Source organism: Pygoscelis adeliae, unplaced genomic scaffold, assembly GCF_000699105.1.
Source record: "Pygoscelis adeliae isolate BGI_AS28 unplaced genomic scaffold, ASM69910v1 Scaffold56, whole genome shotgun sequence".
NCBI classification, from domain to species: domain Eukaryota; kingdom Metazoa; phylum Chordata; class Aves; order Sphenisciformes; family Spheniscidae; genus Pygoscelis; species Pygoscelis adeliae.
Window position 1 is genome coordinate 152,515 of NW_008824944.1, and position 18,457 is coordinate 170,971.

General features: G+C 35.7%; 1 protein-coding gene across 1 annotated transcript in view; it reads left to right on the forward strand.

Annotated features, from left to right (window-relative positions):
- The window catches only part of UGGT2 (UDP-glucose glycoprotein glucosyltransferase 2), an 89,662-nt gene extending 71,695 nt beyond the window's left edge, over positions 1 to 17,967 (forward strand). The window contains exons 28-37 of the mRNA XM_009325561.1: positions 425 to 509; positions 1,976 to 2,061; positions 6,215 to 6,313; positions 7,621 to 7,705; positions 8,140 to 8,322; positions 9,595 to 9,755; positions 10,055 to 10,169; positions 13,829 to 13,945; positions 15,622 to 15,766; positions 17,745 to 17,967. Coding sequence (XP_009323836.1) covers positions 425 to 509; positions 1,976 to 2,061; positions 6,215 to 6,313; positions 7,621 to 7,705; positions 8,140 to 8,322; positions 9,595 to 9,755; positions 10,055 to 10,169; positions 13,829 to 13,945; positions 15,622 to 15,766; positions 17,745 to 17,767 — 1,099 coding nt within the window. The 3' untranslated portion in view covers positions 17,768 to 17,967. The remainder of the gene's footprint in view (positions 1 to 424; positions 510 to 1,975; positions 2,062 to 6,214; positions 6,314 to 7,620; positions 7,706 to 8,139; positions 8,323 to 9,594; positions 9,756 to 10,054; positions 10,170 to 13,828; positions 13,946 to 15,621; positions 15,767 to 17,744) is intronic.
- Positions 17,968 to 18,457: the final 490 nt, after the last annotated feature.

Consider the following 18,457-nt stretch of genomic DNA (forward strand, 5'->3'; position numbering starts at 1 on the left):
TTATTGTAATAACATTAGTATGGCATATAATATTATTAATATTATTAGTATAACTCTGTATTATTAGTATAACTATTATAACTATAATTAGTACTTAACCTCACATAATTCAGATCATTGGCTATTCTCACCCAAAATCCCCTTGAGGTACACATCGGACTTCCCCATCCTTCCGCATTATCCACCAAGTGCACCCAGGTCCTTGAGTGAAAACAATCCCACGGATGGGATGTTCACTACTGTGAACAATGCCTAGTGATGAATAAAACTCAGAAGGTTTCTGAAGTTAAGATACAATTAGGTGCAAGTGAAGACATTTTGTTGCTATAAATATCAGCAATCCTAAACCTTATACTCTAAACACAAGTAATAATACATGTTTTAATGAGCCAGTACATTTGCATGGGTTTTTTTCTCCTCACAGCCATGAAGGAACAGATTCTGCAGCTGACCTGACAGATGTTATCGTGGTCTTAAACAACTTCAGAAGCAAAATTATCAAAGTCCAAGTATGTAAAGAGATACCTTTTTTGTCTGCAGTATTTCCTTATATGAAATATGACTCATGCTTACATGTCTTAGGCTATATTTAATTGGAAGATGTATACTGAAATATAGTTTAGATTTTGTATAATTAACTAGAGAAGGGTGTGCAAGTTAATGTAGTTAATTTGATCCAATCAGGTTATACTAATTGCATGGGCGATTGTTACATAGCTGTTAAAATAATACATCTGTGTGCGTAACATAGATAGGATTTATCTCATCTAGCTTAAGGTGTTTAAGAATGTAGTCTAGGTGCCTTAAACTCCCTCTCTGCTTAGTAGAATGAGAAAGACAGTCCAAAGGACTGTTCATCCCAGCTCGCATATGTATTTAAACCAAGGGGATGACCACCTCTTGAGACATCTAGTTCTCTCCTGTGACTGGGGAGGGACTTTACATGAAGTCCAGATACCAGAGTGGAAGTTAAAGTTAGGTATGTTGATTTCTACCCTAAGCTACCAAATTTGTGTAAATGAAATTACATTACTTTCATTCTTAAAGATGTATCAAAAAGAGATAATGAAACATGAGTTACATTAAGGAGAAAGAACCTCATAGTATTATATGTTTTCCACTATTTTGTAAATAACATTCTGTGTAGGTGTACTTGGTACATTGTATCCTAATTTTAGACCTTGAGAAGGAGAGAGAACAATGTAAACATAAACACAAAAGGAATCTTTAAAACCACATATATGAGTCTTTTCCCCAGACCTGTAGCTGAAAATTTCCAGAACCTGGAGAAAATGTGTAAAACTCTGGAGCGTGATGAGCCTGCCTTTAAACCACAGAGAAGGGGTAAAAGGGTGCCATTTGGGTCAAAATAGGAAAGTTATTCTGTGTGAAAGGTGGTGCGTATTAAGCTTATAACTAGAATATGTAAGCTCTATCATTCAGTTGAACTGTTGAATCACTTCAGCGATACCTAGGATGTGGCTTCAGAAGCATTAAGCTAAAAAGACGCATGATTTAGTGTGAACAGAAATCTGTAAGCATTAGCTTGACAGTATAAACGTGAAATTAATATTGTTAGAATTGAATATGTTCAAACATTTAGTGTTTTAGAAGCTATTTGGGTTTCAAAAACAATTAGGTTTCTTTTAATCAAGGAAATTAAGGTCAGCAAACAAAATTAATTTGGAGCCTTTATTAAGAAGGGTAAGACTGCAGAAATTGCGTAAGTTGGATGGGAGAGCTTACGTTTCAGCAACAGATTTGTCACTTTCTCCTTGTGAAGGGCTTATGAGAAATTACATTTTTACTGTTCAGTTTAATGCAGTTCAGTAAGTATTTTACTGAAATAGAAATTGGTAAGATGTTGGTCCAGCTGTAGCCATTAAGTACACCATAGTTAGATATCACAATTGAAGTAGTAATTATTATCAACTAACTTCCCAAATTACACAACTACATTTATTTTAATGACTAGGTACAGAAAAAGCCTGATAAAATGAATGAAGATCTCCTTACTGATGGAACAACAGGAAAAAAAGGAAATCAGGAATCAGTTACAAGGTAATGCATATTTTGCTTATACTTTAACCGTGCTAGGACATGTTCATTATTACTCATAACATACCTGTTTCTGAGTTGATACTGATACAAATATGTAAAAAGGCTCCCCAAGGGATTTATAATATGAATTAAAAGGGGGAAAAGACAAGCTGTAATGTCTTGTACATCTCGTTATTTATTTCCTTTTTAATCCCTCCTTTGTATTTCTAGTTCCTGTTCATTTTCTCCAATGGCATTATTTTTATTTTGTTGTGGCAGGGAATCAATCTCAATGTGAAAATCTCAGCCAGTAATGTGGTACTCAGATGTATCAAACTGAACATCAAAAAGCAGGCTATGATGCTGCTTGTCTGCTGCTAGACATAATTTATGAAAGCTCAAGAAATGTTTTTGTATTTGTCAATAAAATACCTTTTATGTTAAAGTTTGAGTTCTATAAATAATTGTAATAAATATCTCAAGCTTTTACATTTGGGGCTAATAACATTGTAGTATTTCTAATTTGCTGTATACCATTGTAAAACTTTGTTTTCAGTTGTTCATAATGTTGCTCATAATTTTGTTGTCTGTGGATGGTGTGTGGTTCAGGCTGATTTTTTTTTAATTTTAATTTAGTTTTTATTAATAAGATACAAATTCCTATGAAATTGTTATATCATTTTTGAGAATAAGATAAGGGCAATAAAGGATGTTTCATCTTTGCTTAGAAAAATAATTTCAGGGTTTTTTTTAATAGACTAGTATATCTGTGCTGTGGATCATGGGGTGGTGTATCATTTTCCAAGACATCTTAATTGTCCTTTCAAGAGCATTTCAATCAGATGACCTTTGGCCAACGTATTTTAGAAACAGTGGCCTGGATGCTCTCTGAGCATTCTTTCCTTGTAATACTTCAGAGACCTTTTTCACAAGAAACATTTTGAAAAGATAATGTTCTCAAGTGTGAAAATTGGGGTGCTGGCAAAAGTACTTACTGAATTCCCAATGATTTGATGAGTTATTTGTTCTCAATATTTCCTGCCGTCAAAGAAGAATGAGCTTGGGTCTTTAATCTGGAATGCTGGCAACACAATAAATTCATCCGCTCTTTCAGGGTGATGATAATTCCTCTTCTCGATCTCCAAGGCTGTTGTGGGGGGGACTTAATTTGCAATACATTGTTTCCATACTGGACTCCATCCACTTTGTAGGAAACACTTGTGTTTGCTCTCAGAAAGTCTGATTTCCAGCAGAGGTTGTTTCTGCATTATGCTACCAAGTGCTAAGCTGTCATGGCTGTATAATTGCAAAGGCAAAGAACTGAAGGTAATACCTTCTGAAATAACCAATTCAGGGCTAATGACTTGACTGTATAAACAACTTAATCCAAGTAATCATAGATTTCTTTGCCCTGAAAGAAAAAAGAAATTGCAGTAGCTTTTTCCGTAAGTACCTTTAAGCATTCAAGATTTACGGTCAAGGTAAAGTCTGATTTCTCCATTGTTTAGGAAAACATCTTTGGACTATAATTCAGCTAGTAAGTTGAATGTCAGTATGAAAGATTTAAGGAGAATGGCTTTTTCATCACTATTTTCTCCATACCCTAAAGACTTTCTGGCCCCAAACCACTGCTGCGAGACTCAGAAAAGTTTTCTTCCATTTTCAGTAGCATTGGCAATGGTTGTCAGTCACAAAGACTGTTAAAGAAGATAAAGAAAAAAGGCATAGCAGTTCTACTTTATCTAGTAAACAGTTGACCCCAGTTAATGCTAAGCACACACATTTCTTGGTAGATCCAGGACTGGCTTCTGTTTCAGCTTTATCATCTCTCCTGACAAGGCCTCTTGTATCTCAAGAACGTGGACGTTTTACTGAGTCTCTTGTTGCTGATTTTGTTTATCACCATTTATCCACAGATGATTTTACTGCTACAATATTGACTAGATTCAGAAAGTCTTCCAGACTACTATACTACAACTCTCAAAAATTCCGTCCTGAAGCCACAGGTCAGGGAAGTGGACCCACACTTCTGCACAAAGGTGGCCTCTTTTGCAGAATGACGTTAGTTAAAGGAATTTTTCATCATCTACAAGCTTCCCACTTCTAATTGGCTGCATGAAAGGATGTATGCGCAGTGGTCAAAATCTTAGCTCCCTCTAAGAAGGCTACAAGACCAGAGATCTCGCAATCTTCTAGGTCTAGTCTTTTTTCACAGTGGGTTGGTTCATCAACGTGCATCAGGTGCAGAGCTTGGCTGGGCTGTTGAAGCCTCTCACCCAATAAAGTTTATTTGCTCTTCCCGTTGATTCAGGGTTGTGGCTCAGGGGCATGATTTGAGGCCTGCCGTTTGTCTGTCAGCTTTTCCCTAGCTAGGAAGTTGTCAAATATCCTTCCTCTTTGATATCCCAGAATGAAAAGTATATCCTGCCACCACACTGTTCATTACAGGAATCATCATGTGCTCTGACGTGGGACACGTGTGCATACCACATCACCCAAGTCCTTTCATAACTGAACTGGCCTTCTCCAATTGACTGCTTTTCCCATGTGGCCTTACAGGTTAACCCAGCCATCTTCAGAGCACCTTGTTCCATTCAGAAGATCTCTGCCTTCTGTAAAGCTTTGCATAATCAATACTTTCAAGATCCTGGCATCAAAAACCGATTTTCTTTTTCACATCTGTCTTTGTAGTCACATGTTGTGATGGTTGCATTATAAAGAGCTTGACATTCTTTCAGCCCTGCTATCACTAAGTATAAGAAACGGGTCAGAAAGTCAGAAAGACAGAAGACAGACTGCTTGGGCCTGTGAACTGCAGTCTATTTAGGCTGTGAGAACTCAGTGCTAGCTGAGGGGTTGTCTTCTTCAGAGATGTCGTACCATGCAGTCAATGCCGCTCCAGTGATGTCCCTTCCTTTTGCGTTTGCTATAGTCCTGATCAGGTAGGACTGTGCTATCTCCTCTTACCATTGCTGAGTGAAAAGAACGTGGGTTTCTCAAAAGATTATTCACACCACTTACACACATTGCAGCCTTCTGAGATTTCAGCTTTGTATTAGTGGAGCGATGTGAATTCTTTTAAATATGTTGGAGATCTGAGACTTGTCTCATTTGTTCTTAAAGATTATGAGGGATATGTATTTTTATACTTTTTAAAGTATACTTTTAAAAGGCATCTAACCAGAAGAAAAATTAATAGGAGTGACTCACACAACCTAAGTGTGTGAGCAGTGACTCATCTCAGAAAAAAGCCTATTGAGGTGAATCTTCAACAATATCAAGCCTTACTGTAACCAATTTGGTTAAGGCAGCCTTTGCAGTTCTGAGATCTGTGAAAGAGTGCTCTGAGGGAGACTGCAGCCACCATCCTCTAGCTGTTTGTGCTGGAAGGCATACATGATTAAAAAAGCAATCCGGGTAGACTTTGGTATTCAACGCAAGCAGAAACAGAAAACCTCTGGACAGTGTACCTCAAAGATCTAGGGTAGCTTATAGGGAGAGTAACTGGATGAATTTAAGGAAGAATTCAACAAGCATTATGAAAAACACTCGGGAAATCTCGTCACCGTGGACCACTGAATGTTATGAGAGTATTCTGCGAAAGGCTAATACTGCTCGGCCTTGTCATTTGCTGCTGGTAAGGTACTGGGCTTGTGGTTTGGCCTGGTGCAGCCATCTTTATATTATATTCAGTCTCTATTTGAGAGTATACATTCAGTTCAACCACCTATGCAGACATCCCTCACCTCAAGAGTATGCACTGGTTCTTGTGATGTAGAATGCACATGGATGAAGCTTGAAAAAGAGCTGTTACTAATTTTAAAAATAACCAGTTCTCAAGATATTTTGGCTGTGTGTATTTCTGATTTTTGCTTTGATAAAAAATGGAGTTCTTGCCAAATTTGGGTTCTGTTTGATTGAAAATATTGGAGACTGCAGTTCTGCCACTGTTTGTCCTGAGTGACTGGGGATGAGGTGTTGCTCCCAAAAGATTTTGGTATCATAGGCATGTGCAGTGGAAGTAGAATATAAGTGTATTCAGTTACTGTAGGATGAGTATTTCTTTTAGGTATTTTCTTACTTTCAATTCTTTATGAGCTTAATGGTAATGTAGTAGTATTTTCTTTCTGCTGAATGTATACTTTATGTAATAATTTGGGGTTTTTTTTCTTAGATTTTCAGAAGAAATTCCAACAGGAGACAAGGGAAAGAAAAGTGATATTCTTAACATTTTTTCAGTTGCTTCAGGCCATTTATATGAACGTTTTTTAAGGTAAGGAAAGGTAAAAGGGAAACGAGAATTTCATAGGGATACTGTAAACATTCATCCTAAAATTAAGCAGCTTAAAGAAACTGGCTTTTTTAACAAGGTGTAAACAATAAATTGTTAAAACATAGAAAAGTTGTATACAGTGAGGATCAAATTCATATTTGTTTGAGAACAAAGTGATTCAACGTATAGATGTTCAAAAATACCATTATTCTTTGAAGAAAGAAAAATGTTCTCCATGTCTTTCATGAGTACGTGTGCGAAGTGTGAACATAAAGGATGAAGTTCAGCCTCTCTTTATAAAGACATAACAGCAGTGACTTCATTAGAGTTGTATCTATTTATGATTAGTCCAAACTATGGATACTTCTATATTCACATATGGCCTTACTCACCTCCGTGTTCATTCAATAAGCAATGATTGCTTTGAAGGAATTCTTACGGTATTGCCTGATCTGTTCACAACCATCTCCATTACTTTTCTGATTTCTTTGAGTACTTGTCTACAGGTGTCAGATTTGGTGATTTTCCTATCCTAAAATAGAATTTCACAATTCTTTCATGCATATTTATTTGGAAAGTAGTATTTTGTATGTATTGATTTTTATTTCTTAGTAGTCTGACGCAGTTTGAACATCTATGTTTCCTTCCTTCAACCTACAACCTTCATAAAGGGAAGGACTTGTTTATTTTAAAAGAGACAAAAATTAATTTTAAAACATTCTACATGCTTCTTTAACTTATTTTAAAGTTTATTATTTCATGATTTTTAAGGCAGATGACCTCTTGTAAGGTTGTAAGGCAATTGCTTATCTGTCTGGTTACACCAAACAAATGCCACAATAATGAAAAAAAATTGAACCCCAAATAGTGATTTTTACAGTTACCAAGGGTTTTCGGAAGAGGATCTTAACTTGAACTATGCTTTCTCTTTTCCACTGTTTTTCATTTCAGCAACCTATTAAACTCAACCAATAAATTTCTACAATAACTTATCTCAGTAGCCAAGTTAATATAAGGTATTAATCTAATTTTGTCAGGAACCTCTCTTAGAATAAAACTTGTTAACAGATCCACTTTTGAAATTGTTCCTTCTAATATTGCTTAGCTGATCTGGATCAGATAAATCCATCTCAAAGCGGTCTTGAACACATGCTCTTTAAAGCTTTTAATAAGAAATAGACAGAAATTTCTGCTTAAACTGGCTTAAAGAAAATTATACTTAGAAAGTTTTAGCACCTTTTAGGTGCAGTTGAAATTGAATGACCTGTGTGTATTCGTTTGTTTATTATACACTTATATTTCCACAGAATTATGATGCTTTCTGTCCTACGTCATACAAAAACACCAGTTAAATTTTGGTTTCTGAAAAACTATCTCTCCCCAACATTTAAGGTAGGAGAAACGTCTTCCTTTTATTATTTTTTCTTAAAAATTTTAAGTAGGTTTGTTGGTTTTTTTTTAAATACAATTGAGTAATTATATAATTCAGATTAAATTTTTACAGTTGGAAATGATCTCTGAATGCATTAAATACCAATAGTTTTAAAAGTCTCATGTGTAAGGTGGTTCTTTTCTGGAACCCAAAGCCCAGTTATGTAATATAGTAATTTATTCTCTTCTGATAGTCTCCAAGAGCTTGAAAGAAATGCTTTTTATATTTACGTAGCTAAGGATACTGCTAGAACTAAAGAAACATTTTAAAATAATAATTTATGCAGTCAGTAAGGCAAACACAGCTGCAACTGTGTTTCAACATTCTCTCTCTTTCCTTCTGAGTCCTTGTGTGTCACATATATGTGCAACTAATAGTTTTTTCATTCTTCTAGGATGTTATTCCTCACATGGCTAAAAAGTATGGTTTCAAGTATGAGTTAGTACAGTATAAGTGGCCTCGCTGGCTTTATCAACAGACCGAAAAACAAAGAATCATCTGGGGCTACAAAATTCTTTTTTTGGATGTTCTTTTCCCTTTGGCTGTGGATAAAATAATATTTGTCGATGCTGACCAGGTAAGAAAAAAATAATGCTGTATAAATGTATGAGGAATTCATTTTGGCTTAAATTGTTCCAGTTTCGTTCTCTGTGGCCATTTTATTCAGATGTTGGTCTTGTAAAACTATTGCAGTTGTACAAGCAGCACCAGTGGTGTTGCAGAACGTGAAACGCAGTAATTTCACTTGTCTTTAGTCACGTAGAAATTAAAAGTCTCACTATGCTGAGTTGCCCTAAATTGCCTGTGGAGAGAGAAAGGCACCTGGAGAGGCATGTGCGATCTTAAAGGTGCATTTCGCCTAAGGCGTATTCGAGTGATTCAGTCTCTGGGCTGACTGTGAGAAGACTTGTCCGCTCACTGTGGATGGAGTCTGCAGTGATTAGTTTAGACCATTTGAACAACTTCTAGATGGCTGAATTTTTTCAAGATTAATCCTGTCTCTGTTTTTCTTAAATGTGTATGCAGTCTTTCTCTCAGAAATGAATATTGTATAATACACTGAAAAGTAACATGCTGTCTCAAACAGACGAGACGTTGAAGAGTCTATCACATGGTTATTAAAAACCTCAGGACAAACATTATGTATCTTGGTCCTTTTCCGAAGCTTGAGAATAAATTAAATAAATTTAGATGTAGCAACGCAGACTGCAACTTTCTGCAGTTTCATCTGGATAAAGTAGTAGGACTGGTTGTCTCTCCTAACTACTCTAAGGATTTCTCTGTACTTCGAAACAGCTAAAACTTTTTTACCGCTGATAAATTAGATTAGTGGGGTTTGATGGAAGAATGATTGATTAGTAAATAAAGGATATTTGTAAAATGTCCTTATAACCTATTTTTAAAAGTACATTATTGCTAGATACAAAGATTTTTCAGATGATGTATTAATTTTGGAGTGCCCAAGCTAATGTGACAAATAGGAAGAATTTTTTAGAAGGGAGATGCTCAGTAGATTTTGAAAGTTGTATTCCTGCATGAAGGAGTTTAATATTGGGCAACCGGAAACACTGGTCTACAAATTAAAAATAGTTTGCTTGTTTTATTTAATTTACTTATTAAATGTGTTCCACAGATGGCCACAGAATAAACACGTATTTTTTTCTAGAACAATAATTTGGTAAATGTCATTCCAGTGGAATACCTTACCTATACTCCACTGTTGTAGTGTCTCAGGTTTTTTAAAAATTAAAATTAAACTTAGGAAGCTTGATGCCATAACTACCCTCATACGCACACCTTAAAAACAGTATTAAATTATAAAAATAAATATATTTTTATTTTTATTTAGATTGTGAGAAGTGACCTAAAAGAACTCCGAGACCTAGATCTAAATGGAGCTCCCTATGGATACACACCTTTCTGTGACAGCCGTAAAGAAATGGATGGATACCGTTTCTGGAAATCAGGATACTGGGCATCACATCTTGGGAAAAGGAAATACCATATTAGGTAGGATAACTCCTTACACATTTTTGTGCAGTTTGTGAATTTGATTGAAATCTGGGTCTTGGAATTGATCACTGAGGCATTCAAAAGCAATTGCCCTGTAGTCATTCTCAGCAAGAGATGAATAAGTCATGAATGCTGATGACATTGATTTCACTTTTTTATTATAGCTTCAGCTACTTAATTAAAAAAAATACTCCTTTAGGATGGCAACAGTTTTTGGTTTCTTGTTACTTTTATTAATGTTATCAAAAAGAAGGTGAAAGCTCCACAAACCTTAATTCTTTTTTTCATCTTTGTAGTGCCTTATATGTTGTGGATCTTCAGAAGTTCAGAAAGATTGCAGCAGGAGATAGGCTTCGGGGCCAGTACCAGGCTCTTAGTCAAGATCCAAACAGTCTGTCGAATCTAGATCAGGTATATACGGGTGTTTAAGCAGTTTGGTTTTTATTTTCTTTATCTTTCTCAATATGCATGGAATTATTTTGTATCTCGATGTATATGTTATATAATTCTGAAACTATTTGCCCTTTACTGCTATTTTAGCACATTTTCAGGTGTGTATATGAGCACAGTTCAGAAAACTGAACACTAAGTGATGATTACTTCAAATAATTGTTTAACATGAAGAAAACGAGGAAAAAACAGCATAGAGGACTGCTGTTCTTTATTTGTAGTTGTTCTATGTGCATTTGTGTTTTTCTAATGGTAATCCTATATTCTGATAATGGTAATTATATTCTTACTTAGCAAGAGCTGTTTCCTCTTTCTTCCTTTTTTTCCATTAACGTAAATTTAATTTTTTTAAGCTAACTGCTAATGCACTCTAGCGGTTGCTGTACATGGTCATCCTGGTGTGACTGTAGTCTTCATTTATGTAACTCCACCAATTTTTAAAGCTAGGTGGGGTAAGTCAGGGTGCAAGTCACAAGCATGTAAGTAGATCCCAGATGTACAGAACGTACTTAAATTTATTATTTTCTTCTGTAGTAGAGGTTCTTTAACTCAGTAGAAGGTTAATAATACAGCACATCCGATGTATGCCTCAGTAAATTATACTTTTTATTTATGTCTCTCTTTGGGTGAACGTCAGAAGGCTTCGTAAGTGAGATTGTCCCTGCTTTTGTAATTTTCCTTGTGGAATTACTAAAGCATAAAAGGTTTTTACCTGCCCATAGCAGTAAAGGGATCCCACAGTAGCAAAGCCTACATCTGTCAGTGCCTGCATTCCACACCCTTACGCTACAAGCAAGTTTCTCTTTCTTACATAAATACATTATTGCCACTTGCATTTTTTCCAGAAATAAAATTGAAAATTGAACATAGCAGTTCTTATGATAGTGGACAAAGAAAAGTGGAAATACAGCTACACTACAAACTCGAACTAGACTGGACACAGGGAGTTAGTTGGAGCAGCCTTAAGCTGTAACTGTTAAGAGCAGAAGACTGATATAACAGCAACAGTCAGATTTTACCTCTCTTTTCTGGACAATAGAATGAATTATTGGCCCTGTATCGCACACTTAGAGAGTCCTGATGTGATATAGCTGTATGTTTTTCAAACATAGTCTTACCCATGTGTTCGAGGTGTCTTTCAGAAAGACCTTTAAGATTCAGAAGCTGGTTACAGGGCTTCCACCATAATGCTGCTTTTCAGAAACAGTAATTAGTTTTCTCTAATCTTCTCAAAATATTAATAATGTATATCTTTCCATTTTAAGAGTCTTATATTTTCAGTTACAGCATTAATACCTCTTATAAGTCTGTCAGTGCAAATTGAAAGCCGCTTAAGTGTCAGCTACCCTTCCCTCAGCACGTCAGTGCTGAGAGCAGACGTTAAGGTAGCTAGATCTTGGCAGAATGGAATTGGAATTATTCTGGAAAGGGAAATATTTCAAAGTAATATTTTCATAGTAATCTGCTTTCTGACTGTATTGATAGGAATCACTTTCTGTCTTCATTGCTACTACTTACACCAAATACGGCAACGTTCTTAGAAATACAAACCACAGTGCAATATATTTTACAAGAGTCCTGGAGAGCATTTATCTGCTGATAGGGATGCATTATGATAAACTTTTTTCTTTATTTATTTTTATTGTAAGTATCTGACTGGAGTGCTTACTGCCCTTCTCAAAGAAGAAGCAATCTCAGCTCTTTGCTAATCTGCCAGCACTGCTGCCTTTGTGGGTGGTAGTTAAGGTTATGCTAATATAAACCACAAAATAGAAGTAGATAGAGTGGAAAAAAAGTAATTTTAAATGCCAAGGAGAGTAAGTAAAGAACTCCTAAGGAGAAAAATTACACATGATAAAAACCAGACTTCCAGTACAGCGTATTTAATTGTTCTTTTTAAAGAGAAACATGGAAATATCTATGTATAGATGACAAAACAAATACTTGACAAATATTTGTACTAATAGCAATTCATTAAAAAATAGATAATTAACCACCTTGTTCTTTACTTAAAGAACAAAAATCAGCAGAAAGGAATGTAAGACTAATTCTTTATTAAGAGGCAATGTTTTTATATTTTTAAATCGAGGTTTTATTTTCTAATAGAGATGCTGCTGTAGAGGAGTCCCCCTTTAAAAGTGTGTAGGTTATCTGACTAAATGTGAAAACAGTTGTATTGTAAATCAAATTGAAGAACAACTTTTAAATGTTGTTTGTGAAAGTCTAGTAGAAGACTTTCATTTCAGCAGTTTACGTATTTTGAATGAACAAGAATTTTGGCACTGACAGGAAAAACAATCCATTCCCACCCTTGTTAATTTATTTTTCTGATTCATGAATATTTCCTCTTCGATCTTCTAGATGTGTTTCAGTGCTTTTGAGGATAAATCACTTTCTTCTGAAAGGATAAGCAACTTTTTGTTTAGATTTTTTTTTTCTGCTATTTAAATCCTGGAACTAGCAGCTGTTGTTCTACTCCATATAAGAATTTGTAAATTCACAACTTTGAGAGTTACTGTAGTAACTCGGGAATTGTGATTTCATTTAGAAAGTCAGAGAGGCACAACAGAAGACCAATCTCTTTTCTCTTGAAATTGAGATGGTGATAAACCATTTATTTTATCTTCTAAAAATTCTTAGAATTGATGTTTTTAAAAAAATAAAGCATTTAAATTAAAGTTGAATGTCTTGACTCTCAGTATACTTATATTTGATGTAATTTTCCTGTACTAATGTCTATATTTGAATTAAATTATGTGCCTTTCATAATGCAGCTATGTGTGCTATTCTATTCTGTCACATTTAGCAATGTGAATTGGCAAAATAAGATGTGACTAATACTTACTTGAGTACTGACATTTATTTTTTAAATATAATGTAGGGATTGCACGTGTGAAGGAGCTTACGAATGGATCTACCGATGACACCTGTTATGTTTAACTATGGCCAGAGTACACGCAGTGTATGACCACCTGAGATTTTTCTCATTTGTAAACGCTGTTCCCTACGTTCAGCAAGATACTGGTTCAGAGTTTTCATGATGAGAGTACTTGACTATATAATAAAGGTTAAAAAAAAAGAAAAAGAAATTTTAAATGAAGTAAGGAAGATAGCCAGAACAGCAGCTTAATAGCTTTTCCTTTTCACGCTCATGTTTCTGGAATCCATTTTCGTAGGAGGAGGCTAAATTTAGAGTAGTGGCGTAATCCTGGATTATATGCTTTTGAGGTTTTTTTCCTAATTTGCAGAATGGAAAGATGGTTAAGTTTTGCTTTAATAATGTCACACACTCTAATTCTGCTCAGTAGTATTTATAGTATGACATGCAGTTTCTGAACCGTAAGTATCAGACAGTAGCATTGCTTATGTGAAGCTAAGGAAGGAAAGACGTAAGTACAAGAAAAAATTGCTTGAGAAATGAGAGGTGGAATTGGCCATTAAAATGACCGTGACTAAGTTTTGAATCTACTTGAACAAGAACTAGGTGAGCACTTAGAAGGAAACGTAAGAACAATTTGCAGAAATGGTAATAGGCTAAGATATTCTACTTTTAAGTACTTGCCTGATAACCAGTTACATTAAATTCAATGCTAATTTATGATTTTACAAAATTTGTACAGGATCTTCCCAACAATATGATTCATCAAGTAGCTATTAAGTCTCTCCCTCAGGAATGGCTTTGGTGTGAAACCTGGTGTGATGATGAATCCAAGAAAAAGGCTAAAACAATAGACTTGGTGAGTTGATTTTGAGTTAAATTAGTTTTACAGATTAAAAACTTTGCTATAATCTCTGTGGCTTTTGAGATACGCATATGTGATGTCACGGAGGCAGCCTTGCTGGAAGGCACCGGGACACTACTTCCCATTCCCTACAATACAGCAACTCTTCTCCTTTCCTCTGAGACCTCTCCAGCTTGCTCTGTACCAGATTTGCTTATGTTGAAGCTGAAAACTGTACCTGAAAATTAAATGTTGCTATCTGTAACTGAATAGGATCAGGGTTTTTCACAGCTGTACATGTATTTTCCTTATCTTTTTTGCATATTCAGCCAGGTGAGTGGGCCTCTAATGAAGTACTGCTAACTGTTTGGGTATTGCGTGCTGCTATTGCACTGCCTACAAAGCGGGTTCCTCCAGAACCTTAATGTAGAGGATTAATATTATCATGGTTTTCTCTGTCCGTTTCACCACTATAAACTGGAGATAAAGCAGAGCTTAAAAAGCATAATGCTGAGGAAGCTATCCACATTTAGAAAGAAGAAAATGTCTTTCTTTGGGAATTGAAACAGAGAGAGAAAATGATGTTTTCTGTCATCATTACCCCCATGCCATTTTTCCCCCATCCTTACTTTTTGACAACCCCCATGCAGTGTGAGTGATACTTCAGAGCGTAATTCTGAAGAAAAACAGACAATTGGAATCTGGTGCGAATATTCATTATGTAAATAGTTTCATTTTCTTTGTGTCTTTACAGTTGTTAAATAAGCTTTTTTGTGCACTAAACGTGGGTACTCTCTATTCAAGAAAGATTGAAATGAAGTCACTAGCCCTTCTTTCAATCCCCATTATCATGTATCACTTTTTACTATGATTTCCACTTACGTTATTTTACGGAAGTAATCAATATATTTTCTAGACAACACTAGAGGAAGCATCACAAACTTAATAAAAAAACATACCAGATTTAATTTCAATATGCTAATGTATATCTTACATCTCCCTCTGTAACTTTGTCTAAAAATTAGTAGTCTTGTGCTAGCTATGTCCCTGCTATCCATATAGGCAGGAGAAAATAAAAGTATTTACAATAAAATGTTTTTAAGAATTTAAACAGGGTTTATTTACAATTTGTTTTGTGTGATTTTTTTTTTTTTTAATTAATATCGAGGTAAATGACCTTGCATGCTGTCCTTCAATGAAATTGTAAATGCTGACAAAATTACTTTAGGTATGAAATAATTTAGAGGAAAGAAATATGTCGGAGAGTGGAGATATTTCTGTGAGCTGGTGAGAGATGGCCCCGTTTATAAAATATGAGAATTTTAGCCAGATATTTGAACTAGTATGGCGACTAGAATCTACGGTAAATAGCAGTTCTCTGCAAAATATTAAGCTGGTATTTTTGCATAAATGACTTTTTACTGTACTTCTCTAAATTCCTTGTCAAGATTCATGATTTGCTGTTGATTAGTTTCTGTCTGATGTTAAACTTGTTTTTCACTTTGAAATAATTGTAGACCATTTTGAAGCGTTCAGATTATTGTCCTAGTCAACATGTGATTACATAGCTAGTTTCTAACAATAATACGTTTGGTGTTCTGCTGTTTATTTTTAGTGACGTTGAGGGGGAGATCACTTAAAGTTCCTTGGAGAGGTGATATTTTCACATGTACTTTGTTTTAAACTTTCAGTGCAACAATCCCCAAACCAAAGAGCCAAAATTAAAGGCTGCTGCCCGGATAGTTCCCGAATGGGTTGACTATGACTCTGAGATACGAAAGTTAATACAGCAAATTGAAAAAGAGAAGAAAAATCTAACATCATTCTTTCAGAAAGGTAATTTACATGCATATTCATCTGTTAACTCTTTAAAATAAATATTAATATGGTTGAAATTAAGATGGGGTTCAGTAGGCACAAATATTGTATTTGTGTAATTTTCCCCGCTCTTAGAGAAATTGTGTGGGTTTTAGGAGTCGCATGATGCTTCTTTACATAGGAGTTACACTAAGGGTAAAAACTTCTGTTTCGTGCCAAACTCTACAAGAAAATTGTTAGCAGTGTCCTACTCTTAGAGTTCAAACACAACCAACTGTTCCACATGATTTGAGCCACAAAAATTAAGTAACGTGCAGTAGCTTAGAGAATCTAAAGCCAATGCTTTAATTCATTAAGCAGCAGGTTACCGAGTCTCTATTAATTCATTAGTTCACAAAAACTTTTTCAATAATTTGAGTCCTCAGTGTCAATCACCTATATTAATTCAGTAGTAAGGTATCCCTTACTTATCTTTTCTTACTTATCTTTTCAGCTTGAAATTTGCTTGAAAGCCACTTGCTGTTTAATTTTCTAGCATGACTTTTTTTATTTTACATTGCTCTTCTAACTTCTTAATCCTATAGAGCCAGTGCATATTCAAAGTACAAAATGTGAGAGATTTAAAAATAAAGGACAAAAGCTGTACATAAGAATATCTTAGTAAGGTTAAAAGCCTCCTTCCCTCCAAAACTAAGAACTGCCGAACACCGAACCGTCAAGATAAACGTTATAGCTGAAATCTGCCAGTTCGGCAAGTGCGGTTTGTCTCAGCATCTCTCACTCTGGGCTTATCTAGGCGGGGCCTTTTCGCACCTGACTGAGCGGAACGGTCTCCTTCACTTTCTCCGTACTGCCTGGATTTGCAGCCGTGGTCTCCGCGCCCGGCAACTTGTGCTCCCCTCCTTTCAGGTTTTACTCATCCTGCCCAGAAATTTCCATGTTGCTCTCTCTGTCTTCAGACTGTAGTTTACAGGTTTCCCCGCCAGTCTTGGTCTCCGGTCCCGTTACCTTTCCTGTAGCTCTGTGTCCCCGTACGCTCCACCTAACAGCTACCGAAACCCAGGTACATGTTGGCAGCGTTCTTCTCAGCCTTGCCCAGGCCAGAAGGGAGGGGAACTGAGAACAGAGAAAGTGGGAGTCTTTCCAGACTGGAGTCACTGGGAAATGTAGGTGGGATGTCCTGGGAGGTCTCCTGAGCTGCTCTGAGCTGCTCTTTTCTAATATGTTATTGCACGGCCAAGCTTGGGCAGCGTTTCACAGGGATAGCAACAGGCATATTTGCGCCAGTTCAAGTCTTTGCCGCAACACATGGGAATGCTACAACTTCCCAAATTAGAAATGAACAGAACGCTGTCATGGACAAACAGGTGTATTTTTCCTAACTCGTGGTGTCAGAAGACACTACAATAAATTTGATGTAGCAGACACCTGACATGTAAACAATTACTGTTAAGGATTGGCAAAGTTAGAAAGAATGGAAAACATGATCTTGCAGCAGGATATGGCAGGCAGCTTTCATAATAACTGTACTACAGTGCTATGCTTGGTAATATGTAGTGTACCGGGGGGGGGAAGAAACAACAATATAAATGGTGTTTCAGTTTACAAATAGATTTGGGTTTTTTTTTCTTACTAAAATTGTTTTAAACTGAGTTAGTAGGACTTCCAAGAAGACTTGACTTCTTGGAGTAATGTGAAACAAAAAAAAGTGATCTCAGCTCTCAAGGTTGAAGAAAAGACCTAGCAGATAAATATTTAAAAGACTTGAGTCAGGGAAAAAAAATCACTTTTCATATAAAGGATTCTTAGTAGTTTTTATCCTTTGTGAAAGCTTGTAGTCAACTTTTAGTGAGGCTCTAAAAATGAAGTTCATGTTACTGAACTGACTGACTAGCAGTAAATAGGAAGTAAAGGGCTTTCTCCACATTTTACAAAACTAGTCATTAAGTCTTTATATAATTGTTTTTTGTAACTTCTTTTTTTCCTTTGGTTACAGGTCTTAAGCACGATGAACTTTAGCACAGCCTGTGAACAGCGATGGTGACAGCCCAGTAGTCTTCTGCGAAAGACTGAATGGAAGTTACGACTGTTACATTGGCACTATTTGTAACATTCTTTAATGTGAAGTCAAAGATTTTCTAACTTATAGTGTTATTTAAAAAGTTTTAAATGAAATACGAAACCAGAAAAGAGAAATCCACAGGTACTTGATTTTTTTTTTTTTTAACCAGCGTAGAGTAGCTTTCCTAACTTCTTTGGTTTTCTTTTCCTTCTCTAAAAGGCAGTTTGCCCAGAGGATTTTAGAATATAAAGAACAACGTGTTTGTTCAGCTCTTCAGAGATATATTGGGTCACCCTGGAGGAGCGCACACACACATTCAATACGTATGCGGAAACTGTTTTGTGCATATTACATGCATTAAGCTAATGTATTTAAATCTAAAGGATTTTGGTTATACGTCCATAGTTTTGTCCCTGCAGAAATGCTGTGGTCACAAGAAAAAAATCTCAGTGTAGCAAAGATACTACGTTAAAAAAGAGCTTGTGTAATTTAGACCACATGAATCTAAGTCAACTTTGAAGCTTCCTAAAGCAGGAGTGTCATTTTTCATTGATTATGCAGGATTGCTGCACTCTTACTAATTCAAAAGAATCATTTTCGATTCTTAGGCTCCTTTTGGTCACTTAAATAGTATGTCGTAAAATTCC